We start from the raw sequence: 15,256 nt of genomic DNA, 5'->3' as shown, positions 1-15,256 counted from the left end.
ATGGAGCGAAATGATGTATTATTAGACTGGTTATTCAGCTCCTTATTCGGCGTGTTGCCTATCCGATAAAGTGAAGGCGACTTCAGGTGACGATAACTATACGAATACGCTCACACATCGTCCATTGGTTAAAACAAAAAATGAAGCGAGATAGGTAAGTCTCGTCCGAACTATTCGCGCATCTCTTAAATATTGTTGCCTTTTCGAATGCCTATATGGTTAAACTTCTGATAATAACGATATTTCTTGGTAGGTCGTACTTTTTTTTCGATCAAAGCATTCGGCGTGGTTAATCTATACTTTGCAAGCAGATGAATGTTCCTGGCTTGATGAATTTTTTCATGCATCGTAAAATTGCTTACGCAGGATGTTGCCTGAATATGCCTAAAATTTATAAGTATATTGTTGAGATTTAAGAGAGAATAGATGAATTGGGCGCGTAATAACAATGAAAAGGAAAATTCTGATACACTGGAAAAAAAGGTCATTAAGATCTAGAGTCCAGACTCTTAAAAACATTGACAAGAAAAAATACTCTGGAATCAATCAGATTTTTGCTTGAATCAAAAGGAAATCCGCTTAAATCAAGAGGCTCGGCTTTTCGATTCTAGGTAAAATCCGATTGAATCAACAGTATTCTTTCTTGTCAATGTTATTAAGAGGCTGGACTTTAGATCCAATCCAAGCTACTTTTTTTCCAGTGTAGGAAGACTAATTTTAGAAATTCTTGTATTGTATTGGTTTGCAAAGCGTTTCATAGGGCAAGTGAAACCTAACTACCGCCCTTTCTCTCACTAACGCATACCACTACACCTAATGGTTGAACTGATTGGTGTTAATCTCAATAAAACAACGGGGATTATGCGTTGTACATGAGTTATAAGTTATTCAGTTGATTGGAATTGAACGAATTCTAAATTAAATGATATTACACTAAGCATACGCAGGTTACAATTCAACATTCAGGTCGCCGGTGCTTAACTGTGTTTAAACTGAAGAATACATTCTATTAGCACTATAAGTGAGCTGTGCTTAGTTACAGCCTCACAATTTCGCAGTTACTGTCAATCTTTCAGCAGATCCTTTAGGTACAGCAATATTTCCTGAACTCTAGTTTGCACTCTTTTAAAATCAGCCGCGACGAACCTTCCTTCACATAAAACCAAATAACTCTTCTGTTAACAATGTATCAGAGCACTGCAGAGTCAGTTTGCACTTAAAGTTGCAAATGTACGAACTACAATTCGCTGACCAGGCTCAAAGCCGAAGGGCTCTAGTTTCTTGAGCATCAGCGAATGTCGAAAGAAATATTATACCGACTTGTTAGTAGTCAATGAAAAACCGCAAGCATAATTTTGATTAGTAAATGTTGGATGAGTAACTGGTTATGTGAAAGCTTGATGCTGATTCGTATCTAATGCTGTTTAATTTTTAATTTCACCATAATGTGATTCTCTATGCAAATCACATTAAACTCGTGCATACTCCTTTTAGATCTCCAGGACACTTAACGTCACGCCGCCACAGTCTCCTTTCCTCCCAAAACCCTTATTCAGAGAGTTGGCGCTCCCTCATTTCGTGTTTAACCCCCTACCGCCACCTTTTTACTAAGCGTCGCCTTAGTTTCCTACCAAGAGGCACTAGATCAAGCACATTCTTCGGCACCCTTTCCTCCGTAATCTTGTTGACATGTGACCATATCAGACTAGCTGTTTGGTCATGACGTCAAATACGACGTCATGCCGTTTTCGAAGTCCATGATCTGTCGCATTCTATTATTCCAGATCCGATCCCGCCAAAAATTGCTGATGACCTCCTCTAAAAATCCATCTACGTTACTCTTAGCATATCTGGCGTACGTTTCCTCAGCTGCCGATCACATACATGTACGTTAGTATACTCTTAACTACACTGCCGTGCAATGCAAAAACGCCGTAAACGCCATTTTTAATTTTTTGGAAACAATGTATCATAGCAGGAAAACTTGTACACCGTGAGACAATGTTTTTACAGAATTCCTTTGCAAATACTATTGAGAACTTCACCTGAAAATTTGAGATGCATGGGTAAAACAGTTTTTATTTTATTAAGTGTTAAGTTCCAAACAGCACGGGAAAATCTTGATGTATTTACGGCGTTCTTGCTTAGCATGGCAGTATAACGTTGCATATGTATTCTCTCCATATTCACCCTCGGAATTTATTGCTCCCATTGGATTCAATTTAATATGGCTACAGCATTCCTTGCAGATCGATGACAGTAAGCAGTCAGTAGTCTGTCATAATACTCCTCATAAATGTATTTTCAGATTACTTCATGTACACATTGGTGGAAGCAAAACTTTGTCTACGAATTAGCGAATAAAAGGTGACGTCTGATTCTGAATCGTGTAAAATAGAAGTTAGTGGAATTGAATTTTAACGTCAATTATGCGATAGTGATGTAACATATCGACGGTGAAACTACCAGACCACGTTACTTGGTTTGCATTGTTGCAGACTTCCCTTTACATTTGATTTTTCAAATGGAAAACTACTCAAAATCAATTCTTGAATACCCTCGCGATTTTTCTTCTCTGTGTGAAGAAAACTCTGCGGAAAACTTCAAGGAATGCTGTTGATTTGTTCTCCTTGAAAAAAGTAAAACGAGAACGGAGATTTTTAAACACCGCAAACGAGATACGTGGTCTGGTAGTCGATATGCGAAAAATCTCTTTTCAAACTTCCGTGACAATAGTTCTTATTTTGAAACCCCGACTTCACTAAAGTCGATTTTAGAGAGCATAGAGTCAGCATCGGTCCCACAGGTTGACGTGGCCACAAAATCGGTCTACCGGTGGGAAAGAAGAATCGAAGTCAAGACTGATATCAGCGCGAGGAGGGAAAAGTGATAAACTCGGGACGCATGATAGCGAGTTACTTACACAGCGTTGGGACTTGGGGCTTTATTGCATCATTTTAATACGGGACAGAGCAGTGCTGCCGTGCTAAGGAAAAACGCCGTATGAACCTTTAGGCGTTGCCAAATTTCCTTTCATAAAACGCGATTTTCCTGGTAAATTTATGAATATTTTCCTCCCGATTTTTCAGGTAATTTAGTTCGCGATTTTACCTAAAGATTCTGAAAATTTAAAGGAAAAATATTCAAAACTTTCCTCAAAAATAAACATTTTATCGAAGGAGATTTGACAACTCTCGAATGTTCATACGGCGTTCTTCCTTAGCACGGCAGAGTGGAGGAGGCGCCCCCTCGACTGATATCCGCACGATGCACCGTGTGCGAGTTCAACTGACGTTGAAAATGACAATGGACACGGTAGTATGAGGCTCGGAGAATGGAGATACTAGATTGTGAGCCGGTTACCGACAAACGTGATAAGAGCACGTGGATTACAGGGGAGCGAGTCGTGAGTGAATCAATACAGATAGGCGGTGTATGGCTGTATGGTGAATTCACCAAGAGAGGGCCAGGACGGGGGGCTAGACTTAGCCGTCTCATCTCCCTGTCTGGCAGTCTCTGCCCTGCGCGGTGTCACTGCTGCGCTGCACATCGCCGCACGGTGGGCCTAGAGTCCCTTTATACGGAGTTAAAGGGAGTCGAACTTCCTAAGATAGCCCGCGTTAATTTATCCGACTTCAATTTTCTTTTTCTCAGAGTCTGCCGGGTTTTTTTTTCATCCTATTTATTTTGATGGATCTCTGACACCTTCAGGATGAATTTAACACAGGTTTTTTTTTTTTTTTTTTTTGTCAAAATTTTGGAAATTCAAATTTTTATGAATTTTTTCAGTTAGAATTACTTTTTTTCAAAAATATTGACTTCGTAGTCTCCTCAAAAATTGAAAAATCGATTTTTCAAGTAAAACCTGCGTTGAAGTGCGCAGAGGAGTAAAAGAAATCTGACAAAAAAAAGTTTTTGAAGAAAGGTCCACTATAACCTGAGAAAAGGTACATTTTGTTTGAGAAACGCTGACTCGCGGAAAACTTGATTTGAATTTTTGGTAAGAAAAACAGCTGATAGCTGATTTAATGATAATACGCCTTGACCTTTACTTCCTCCAAAGCTCTTCTCGCCGTAACTAGTTTTTGGAAGTATTTTTAGTCTTGTTTTTCTCGTAAGGATATGCAAAAAAAGAAAGAAAAAAAAGTGAGTACAAAAAACAAATTCTCAATTTTTTTCATAAATTCATGTCTGCCTCCCCTTGAGACAACGCGCGCGGCTCATGCATGTTACAAACTAGTTTGCGGTAGACATGGTTTTTAACTAGTTTCGTATGTTTTTTACCGTACTTCTGATAATACTCATTGGGTTTCGTAATATTTTTAATATTTAGTTTAAGCATGAGTATGGTAATTGCTTTGCTACAAGTTTGCAGTGTATCACTGATGATGGGCTCTGCCCGAAAGGCATTCGATGCAAACTAGTTAAAAAATATATTTCAAATATGTAAGGTAAGGCGAAGTTCGTCTTTATTTTCACTTTAAATTGGCGAAGAACGCATCCATAACCGTTAGAAGTTACATTCAGATGATCCAGGCTACGTAACAGTAAGTAAACGTGGAATATTGCATTTAAAACGGTCAATGTTAATCAAACTGTCAATCAATCTTCGCATTTGCATCATTTTATATCAAATCAGGTTCGTCAAACAAGATTTTTTGCGAATAAACAGCTAAAATGTATACTTCTGGGCGTAATCGATCCTTGCCAAAAATTGAGACCCTGGTAAAAAATTGGCGATACGAGCTGCGTTTCAAAATACCATAGGAGTTCTTATAGCCGACTAAAGAAGGCTGTTGAAAATCATATAGCTGGCTGTAGAAAGCGGAGAAAATCATATAGCCGGGCTATACGAAGCTATAAAAAAGCATACAGTCGGGCTATAGTTCCTATCGCCGGGCTTTACACTTTATCGCCATTGGCTATAAAAGGCTATAAGAAATTGTGTAAAAATTCGTGTGCGTTGGAAATCATTAAGTTTGATACGGAACTATCTTAATATTTACAGAACACACATTATCTTTTCCTTTAAAACATATTTTTTTTTCATCAATTAAAATGAGATGGTCCATACAGAGTGTGCAAACATTTCAAAATCATGCGTTGAAAAACGCCGACTCCGCGAGATTAAATATTAGAGTCTAACACAAAGCGGAGCGGCGACGCATTGGTGCCTACAAACCTAACAGGGATACTTCACGCATTGCGTGGCGACGCACTGGCGCCTACAAACCTAACAGGGATACTTCACGCATTGCGCAATGCGTGAAGTATCCCTGTTAGGTTTGTAGGTGCCAATGCGCGTTTCGCGCTCTCTTTTGCTCAATGCTCTTTTACAGTTTTGGTACTTACGCCAGGTGTTACTACCCTTTAAAGGCCGGTCATTAGATTAAATTACGATAAGTATCCAATTATCCATACTTCTAGTAATTTCACAATGTCCGCTTGACCTATCATTAAAATTAGTTCTGGGGATATTTTTAAGACTTTTTGTTCTCATTATGGGCTGACAAGCGGGTCTTAAAAGTTTAATATACCTCAAGAAATAATTTTCAGAGGTAATCTGAATGCGCGCACTATTTATTTGTGATTTTGCAACCGCCAATTTCACCGAACTCCATTTAAGTATTCTGATGTAGCTATCTTTGAAAATCATGTTTCAGTTTACACAATCTTCGCACGTCTAATCGTGACCTCAGAATCAGATTGTGAAGTCGATAGGAGGTAGGTACCCAAAAACTTTTGGAAATAAAAGATAATCGAATTTAAAATGCATGATTCTAGCAGTACTTATTCCGGTATCTAATAAAAATGACCGATGTATCAAAAATCTATTTCAAGGAAGATATTTGCGAACAAAAGATGTGAACTGTTGACAGTTCGGTAGACACATGCAGTTTTTGTTGTTGTTGGGTTTAAGTGAACGAACAATCAGCTTTGACGTAACTTTTAAGATCATGAGTCGCAAAGTCTGTAAATGGTGGCAGTAAAAGTTACAGATAAAATTAGGTGGCAGCCCAATCATAGTGGAGCACAACTCGCTTAATGTGAAAATTAGGTTGGATTTCTGCTGAACGGCGCGCAAAAAAAGAACGGATTCCGACGATTCTGGTTTCCAGCGACGCAGTTAGGTTCCGTCTATGACGTCGGGATTCACTGCAATCCACTTTGTACTCATTAAGTAATTGGCACTTAAAGGCCTTAACGAGGTTACATCCTAACTGCTCGGGAAAAGAATCGCCCATCAACTGAAATCAACTTTACGGAGAGGAGCTTTAAGCCGGAACACAGGAGCGGATTGAAGCCAATTTGGTCCCTTCAGACTCCGTATCGATCGGCACGGTGAGCTGAGAAGTTTCATTGCGATGCGATCAAATGAATTTTAAAAAATGACTAGTCATTGAGGCGGCTTTTCGGGTTATTTGCACCGCACTTCGGTCTTTGACCTCCGAATACACTTAGCGAGTGTCTCCCTTACAACGTCACACTGGAAAAAAAAACATTGGATCTAGAGTCCAGACTCTTAAAAACATCGACAAGAAAAAGTACTCTTGATTCAATCAGAATCTAGCTTAAATCAAGAACCAAGCCTCTTAATTTAAGTGGATTTCCTTTTGGTTCAAGCAAAAATCCGGATGAATCAAGAATATTTTTTCTTATCAATGTTTTCAAGAGTCTGGACTCTAGATCCAATGTGTTTTTTTCCCAGTGTATATGAATGATCAATAAGGTATCATCCTCCTCAACGTAAAGTACATTATTGTAGTATTCTGCCGTGCTAAGGAAAAATGCCGAATGAGCCTTCAGGCGTTCCTAAATTTCCTTCGACAAATCACGAACTTTCAGGAAAATTTATGTATATTTTTTCTCCAATTTTTAAGAGGATTTTGTTCGTAATTTTCTGTAAACAGTCTGAAAATTGTAAGATGAAATATGCATAACTACCTTTAAAAATGCATGTTTCATTCAGGGAAATTTTGCAACTCACGAATGTTCGTACGGCGTTCTTCCTTACCACGGCAGTATTCTCTCATACTCACACTATAGGGCATTACATTTAAAATTTGATTGATCATTTTCCAACTCTTTAAAAGCACTGGAAAAAAAGCACATTGGATCTAGTGTCCAGACTCTTAAAAACATCGACAAGAAAAAATACTCTTGATTCAATCAGATTTAAGCTTAAATCAAGAACCAAGCCTCTTAATTTGAGCGGATATCCTTTTGATTTAAGCTTAAATCTGATTAAATCAAGAGTCCCTTTTCTTGTCAATGTTTCCAAGAGTCTGGACTCAAGATCCAATGTGGTTTTTTTTTTTTTTTTTTTTTTTTTTTTTTTTTTTTTTTTTTTTTCCCAGTGAGTATTAAGATAGTACTTGCGGGTTTAATACTTCCAGCTCGAATTAAATACGGAATCAGTGGACCGCGACCGGTTCAAACGTTGCGTTGTCGCCGACGGGGGCTTATTCAGTAACCCTCTCTCCCTCTTTCCGTTGACGCTGCCCGCTGGGCAGTTCCGAGCTGAGAGGCATCTGATATGCTGATGACCCGTCTCGCGCCCCCTCATTGACGTCACCCCGTCCACGGAGCATCGTGACTGCGTCACACTCTCCCCGCCACTTTTGGCGCTTGCCTCCGTGCCGCGTGCTCTGCCTTCGTCACCCAAACTAGCTCTTTTTACGATTACGTCACACGCTATGACGCTCGCTACCCTACCCGGCCCTCCCTCCCTCCTGCTCATTCCGTGCTTTTCACACGGGACGAACCCACCGGGCGTCCTCTTATCAATACGGCCGTGCAACCCCACAGCTCCTCCAATTCTCTGAGTGCTACCGTCGTGGTACCACCATTACAGTCTCCGCGTGAATATTGGTCGACGATTTCCTAAGGATTTTCTCGCAGATGTTGCGAGTGTGAGGAATTTGCAATTTGACAATTGATTCTTATGTAAAAGTTTGCGAGAAACACGACGGTGCCACTTGTTTTCTCTGAAATCAACTCCCAAGCTCAGAAAAAGCTCTCAAGTTGAGGCAAAAATTGAGAGGATATCCCACGCTATCCTAGTCCACGTCTACATCAAGATAAACTCTCCATGCGAAGATAGGGAGCAAATACATCAGCAGGGTTGCCGTGATTTCAGTTTTGGAGTCCCCAAATAAAGTGGCAGCCCTGTAAATGTATTTGCTCCCTATCTTTGTATGGAGAGTTTGTCCTGATGTAGAAGTGGACTCTCAGGATAGCGTGGGATATTCCCTCCATTTTGGCCTCAACTTGATAGCTTTTTTTGAGCTTGGGAGTTGATTTCCGAGAAAACCAGTGGCACCATAGTGTTTCTCGCGAACTTTTACGTAAGAAACAGTAGTCAAATCGCAAATTTGAAGTTCGAATCTAAAAGTAGCGGAGGAATAACCAATAGGTATACTAGACCAATCTCTGCAACTTTCTGTCTTATGGTACGAAACTTAAAGCACTGTTGTCAGGGTGTCTACTAAAGTGGGCCGACCAAAAATCAGTATTTTTACAATACTTTTTCAGTACATTCTCAAGAATTTCAGTACCTCTTCGACAGAGAAATTCAGTACTTTTTCAGTTCCTCCAATTGACGAAATTCGAAAATTTTGAAAAATTTGAATTTCTCGCTCACATTGCGACAAAAATGACAAAAATTCCGGACCTTCGTACAGAATTCCGCACTTTTTCAGCACTTTCGAACCGCCCTGAAGAAATCAGTAGTATTTTCGGACTTTCCGGACTTAAAGACACACTATCTGCCGCGCAAGTCGGCGACCGATGTCGCGTCGGCGCTGAAATCCATCTTAGGATCTCTATCCGAATTTTTGTTCCTTCTTCCTTTTTGTTAGGCACATCCGGGTGCCGACTATCGCAGAGGACGTGCGCCTTTAGTGCTGAAGCTTAAAATCTGGCTAAAAAATAGCGCTCATCATCAACATTCACAGACGGGCGTCACTGCCAAGAGTCGGCAAACGAGTTTCATCAAAAAGTTAATTCACAAAGCTCATTACATGTTAATGAGCGTTGACTGCCGAGTCGCCATGCAGACATGGTGCACTCCATAGGAATGAACTCGGTTGCTCTCTGCCGAGTATTACTAAAGTTTCATCTAACACCTTTAACATTGTGCCATCACCAAGTGGTTTTGCGTGGCGTCTTTCGGCCTTAAAAAGCAATTATAATCCTTCCAGGTCGGCGTGGGTGATTACAGAAGAAGAAAAAAATAAAAAGGAGAAAAAAAAACGGGTCTCGACGAGCGTGCGACCCATGTGCGTGTAAAGGAGGCAACATACAAGAAAGTAACACTAACTAGTCGGCTTAAACTAACTTACTTATAGTAGTAATATAATTAAAAGCCGCTAAATTAAGATAACAAGTCGTTAATGCGAGCTTAGAAAGTGCTTATGTAAGCTTATAGGTTGCAAATTTAGCAAGAAGGAAGAGAACGTAAATAACGACATTTTACTCTCAAAACGGGATGTGACTTGCGTTAAAAATACCTTTGGCGTAAGAGAAACCAAGAGTCGCCAACAGAACAAGGCTCTCGAGCCCGCACAAATCTTTGATACCACTATTCGTGCTTTATGGATGTGCTGGAAGTATCATCAAAATTGAAGGCGAAATGAGATACCTGGTCTTGACTCTGACTTCGAGCCGCGCTTAGGGACGACCTCTGTCAAAACGAGGCGACTGTTCCCGACATCTTGGAAAACTTTATCTTGGTTTTTCTTAATTCACGACACTACTGAAACGCGACATCCGCGTAAAAAATACCGTTGACAAGTGAAAAATCAAAAAATAATAACAGAATAAGGCTCTCGAACTCACATAGATCTTTGATACAGTGGTATCAAAGATCAGTGAGATCTCTGATACAGTGGTATACAGTGGTGCTTTATGGATGTGCTTGAAGTATCGTCAAAATTGAAGGCGGAATGAGACATCTGACCGCTGGTATTAACTCTGACTACGTGCCGCGCTTGGCCAACTTTATCTTGGTTTTTTTTTTTTTTTAAATTCAAGACACTACTGAAACGCGACATCTGCGTAAAAAATACCGTTGACATGTGAAAAATCGAGGAATAACAACAGAACAAGGCTCTCAAACTCACGCAGATCTTTGATACCACTATACGTGCTTTATGGATGTGCTGGAAGTATCGTCAAAATTGAAGGCGAAATGAGACATCTGGTCTTGACTCCTACTTCGTGCCGCGTTTACGGCTTAGGGAGAATCTCGTTCAATCACAACGAGATAACTATTCCCGACATTTCAGCAAATGTTGTCTGAATTTAGCTCAATTTTAAGACACTATCAGAACGAGACACTTGCGTAAAAAATACCATTGGCAAGTGAAAAATCGAGAGATAAAGAAAGAACGAGGCTCTCAAACTCGAAGAAAAGCCCTAGCAAAACTAAATATAAAAATTAAATAAAAAAGTCAGCAATGGTGCCGTGCTAAGGAAGAACGCCGTATGTGCCGTTAGAAGGTGCCGGATTGCCTTCAGTAAACAGCGAATTTACTGGGAAATTTTTGAATATTTTTCGTCAGATTTCTTAGACGATTTATTACGCAATTTGATCAAAAAAATCGGAAAATTTCAAGGAAAAACACAAATAATTTTCCTCAAAAATACATGTTTCATACGAGGAAATTCGGCAAATCTCAAATGTTCATACGGCGTTTTTCCTTATATCACTGCAAAATGGTTCGACGCCTTTTTGCAACTCAGCCTGAGACAAAATTCGAAAGTCCCATACCTCGCACTTTTTCCTTCTAATAGATCGTATTCGATGGCGGGCGGTTCGATGTATCGTTTGGTTCAAACCAATAGGACATAACCTCAAACAAAAATTTTAGGATTTAATTTGGAAAAGCTGAAAATGAGAAAATTCCTGACAATTTCACTTTACATTGCCATTTGATACTCGAAAGAATAGAAATTCGATCACAAAAGACCCGTTACATTAGATTTCTAAATTGACTTTTGAGGCTATGTTTACATAATGAACCAATCGAAATCGATATACAATCTCACCTGTTTGATATATCGAATACGATCTATCCTTTGAAGCGATTCCACCTCGAGGCCACTTGTAAAAACAGAAGATTCATTTGAAATAATTACATTTAGCCTCTGTGTGCACGCAAATCTGGGATAACTCGGAGGCTGACTAGAAATCCCGAGCCCATCATCACACAGCCATGCGCCGCGCCGAAACCACCCCTTCCACCGAGCTTTCACCCTTCCGCTCTTTCAAGCGGAACCCCAAGGCGTGAAAATATCAACTTCTATCGCCTCTCTCATTAAATCCATTAATTACCTACAGCCGCGGATCTGACGGAAAAAGAATAAAATAATAGAAGGAAACTTTAGGGGGTAAGAGGAAGAGCGAGCGGAAAGCAGGGGGAAAATGCAAAAATTTGAACGGAGAGAGCTGCGAACAATGAAGGCGGTCGATGTCAGATAGAGGAGAATAAAGCACGTACTTACGTACTAAGTCATAATCTGTTAACTGCGCGATTTACAAATGTGCATGAATTATGCAAATGCCAACGCCGGAGCAAGTTGATTTTCACTCGGAAAACGAAAGCCTCTTGAGACGTTTGCCGACAAAGTCTGCCTCGTCGTCAAAATGTATATCAGCCTATCCCTCAAGAATTTTAATTATGAATATTATTCATAGGTCTTAACGCTTTACTAACCACTAAGTATCTTATGCAACTTGTATTGAATCAGTGAGGACGAAAACACACAAACTCGGAAAAATTAAAGTGATCAAGACACACACAAAACTGCACAGTGGATGAAAAAATTAGTCCAAGAAAAAGATTTTGGTGCCAAATTCCAAGCACTTAAGGACATTTTAAAGGTCCAAGTTGGATCAGATGCGCTACCTTCAATGACCTTTATAAAAATTGACCGTCTTTAATGCAAATTGAGCATTTTCGGGTTACCGAAATGGTGTGTTTTCGATCTAACTGATTCAATTATCATTATACAGGGACATTTTAAAGGTCCAAGTTGGATCAGATGCGCTACCTTCAATGACCTTTATAAAAATTGTTCGTCTTCAATGAAAATTGAGCATTTTCGGGTAACCGAGATGGTGTGTTTTCGATCTCACTGACCAATTATCATTACGGGGGCTCTATTAAGTTTCCGAGGTGACACAAGGACAAATTGAAATGATTTCAAATTTTTACCTGGACTAGTTTGCCAACTGAGACCGCCAATAAACATTTTTCTGAAACAAACAAAAAAGGTCAAAAACTATTATTAGGTACACTTTCATGAAATGCATCATTGCGAGACAGCTCTGGTAAAACATGTGGTGACAAACATACAAAAAGTGGGATTTCAGCCGGGAGAATAATACCACTTTCAACAAAATAAAAGCAGGAAGAACGAGGAAACTATACAAAAAGGTTGAGGAGTAGAATTGCCGAGTAGTTGCTGTGGAATCACCTGACAGCATATTAAAATTGATCATACACTGAAAAAAATATTGGTGGAATTTACCATTCCTTCACGCTGTATTTCGCACAGCGTGAATTCAAAGCATGGTGTCTAGTTTTCTTGGCAAAGCTCATTCCCTGATTTTTCCCTGATTTTCCTTGATTTTCAGGAGCTCATTTCTTGATGAGAAACCGAAATTTTCTCCCACTTCCCCGGAATTTTCTTAGGGAAAAGAATATAATTTTCCAGAGTTTTAGATATGATTATAGATTTTAATTAATCTTACAGCCATTTCTTTGGCGCACGTCAGATTAGACCGCCAAATTTGAAAACGAAATGATCCTTTGGTGGTTGGAGAGGAAAAAACCGGTTTCTGGAATAGATTTCCTGATTTTACCAGTAAATTTTCATTCCCTGATGAATCCCGGTTTTTCCCGGTTTTTAAAAAAACTAGACGCCACGATCCAAAGTCGATTCTGCCAGAGGAATAGTTACCTGTACCGGTATATAGTAACGTTTACTTTTTTCTGGCAGAATTGACTCTTATGTGAAATACAGCGTGAAGGAATGGTAAATTATACCAATTTTTTTTTCAGTGTAGAAAAGGTTCAATGGAATACAGTGGATCACTACGAAGAGTGCAAACGAAGCAATTCAGTGCCCACATGTTTCCTCGTTGATATGAAATGCAGAATACCGTTTACACATCAAAATGTGTAAATTGTTTAACTCATAGATAAGAAAGCAGCATCTTCTACATCGCCATTTCAAACTTCCCGCTAGGAAAATAACTGAAGTCTGCGTGCCGGTCGTCACATTAATTTCAATGTGCTTTGCGATTAAATAATATTTTCAGAGAGCTGACTTGGACCTCTCACCTCACATCTACGTTGAAAAAGAAAGCGCGGTTAGCGCTCTATGACTTGACTGTCTGTTACTAATCCTAATGGGCAGGTTGCCACTTTGGGGTCTACTCCACCCGATCCAGAACGAAAATACTTTCATATTGTTGCACAGCCGAAGTTTTTACTCGTTCTTAATTTTTTTCAGTTAGCCATTCAACACCTAAGGGGCCGTCCATAAATTACATCACCCATTCGTCCTATGTTTTGACGCCTCCCTCCCTCACCGTATCCAACCGTAATCCACTGCTAGACCCCTCCCCTCCCCCCAATAAACTTACGTCATTATTTGCTTACCCCCCCCCCCCCTTCAGGAGAAAACGCAGAAAATTGATGAAAATCAGTAGATGTAGTCTGCAGCGTTCAGAAAATGAAAATTTCTCTTATACATACGTATAGGTCGCTTTAAAGCACTCCCTCGCACTCTACGACACCTAACCTCCACTGCTCTCTGTCGAACCACAACCCTTGGGGCATTGACCAAATTAACATTTCTGCTTCAATCCCCTCCCTCCAACCTCTCATTGGACGCCTTCTGCCTTCTCCCAGGAGGAACTAAATTAATTAATTTCTTTTATTGAGTATTAAACATGATTTGTGGTCTTCCCTTCCCCATTATGGGGAAAAACGTAGAAAATCGATAATGATTAGTAGATATACTTCGAGCAAGCATTTCCAGCCTTTTCACCTATTCAGAAAAGCTTAGGTCCGTCATCTTTGCCTTGACCCCTCCCTCCCGTCCCGTCACCCACCGCTAGACCCCCCCCCCTTTTCTCCCTCCCCCTTACTTGGGTGACATAATTTATGGACGGCCCCAAAGATCCGTGAAAAATCCGAAAATATTTGTTGTGTGGCTTCACGGGCCATCGATCGGCCGATGAAGAGATACCTGACGAGCGTTTTTGGAAGAGGCTCAAGAGGCAGGATTTGCGGATGAATCGAGGAGAGGTCAAAAGAAAGCCGGGAAGAAAAGAGAGGGAAAAAGAATGTTGGCTCTTGGAGAAGTCAGAGCGTGTGTCATACGTCACTTGCAGCAGATGGCTGAGCTGCGTTTCCATTCTCCGCTGGGCTTCACGTTCGCGTTGCGGGCGCTCGCCGAAGATTAGGGAGGACGAACAGCGGGGCCAACCCGAGGTTTATTATAGTCTTACTCGGCCCGCTTTTTATTTATACTCTCTTCCTCCTTACAGGATCTTTAAATGAAATGAGGAGACTTCAAATAGAGCACGGGATTCTAGCCGACTTTGAATACTTACGCGTGTTATATTAACGAAGTGACATCATTTATTCATTCACTCCCCGTGTCACCTCTTTCCCGCTTACGGGCCCCCGCTCACCCTCACACTGTCGCACCAGTCCTCTAAATAAATTAATCAATGCACCGGGAACAAAAAATTCACATTGTTAAACGAATTTTATTTAAAGTTCCGAACCTCTTTGGGAAGTTCTGTCCCGGTTTGTCTCATCTATCACCGACACCGGTGGACACCGTTGTTACCAGATTCGGCCAATCAGATCCGTTCGTTTTCGATAGGTCGAACGTTTACAGAACCACCTCGCGAGGCGGTATCAAAATCATGCATCAACGTTGCGATTCGTTGGTCACCGAATCGGAAGTTTCGAACTCAAATAAAATGACAGGGTTCGGGCGCAAAAGCAGCACCGAGTCTCTAAATATAATTCGCTTCTTGCTATGAAGACCGCAAAATGTGCTACATTGAATTTTTTGGGCGTTCAAAAATGCTGCATGAGACGGACTGGAGGAAACCTCGGAAGGTGGCTCATGAGTGGGTTCCAACGGTTTACCTAACTGTGTAAGTTTCGTTTGTGAGACGAGTTGTATGACGTAGCAGCATGTGTGATTTTCCATAGAGAAGCTC

General features: G+C 40.4%; 1 protein-coding gene across 2 annotated transcripts in view; it reads right to left on the bottom strand.

Annotated features, from left to right (window-relative positions):
* Rbp6 (RNA-binding protein 6) overlaps nt 1–15,256 on the bottom strand; it is a 243,401-nt gene that overhangs the window by 178,231 nt on the left and 49,914 nt on the right. For both annotated transcript variants that reach the window (XM_019060155.2, XM_019060156.2), the window contains exon 2: nt 12,222–12,262. In XM_019060155.2, the coding sequence (XP_018915700.1) occupies nt 12,222–12,262 (41 nt within the window). The remainder of the gene's footprint in view (nt 1–12,221; nt 12,263–15,256) is intronic.

The sequence above is a fragment of the Bemisia tabaci genome, chromosome 1 (genome assembly GCF_918797505.1).
Source record: "Bemisia tabaci chromosome 1, PGI_BMITA_v3".
NCBI lineage: Eukaryota > Metazoa > Arthropoda > Insecta > Hemiptera > Aleyrodidae > Bemisia > Bemisia tabaci.
Note: the sequence above shows the minus strand (reverse complement) of the source record. Positions and strands in the feature narration are given on the sequence as shown.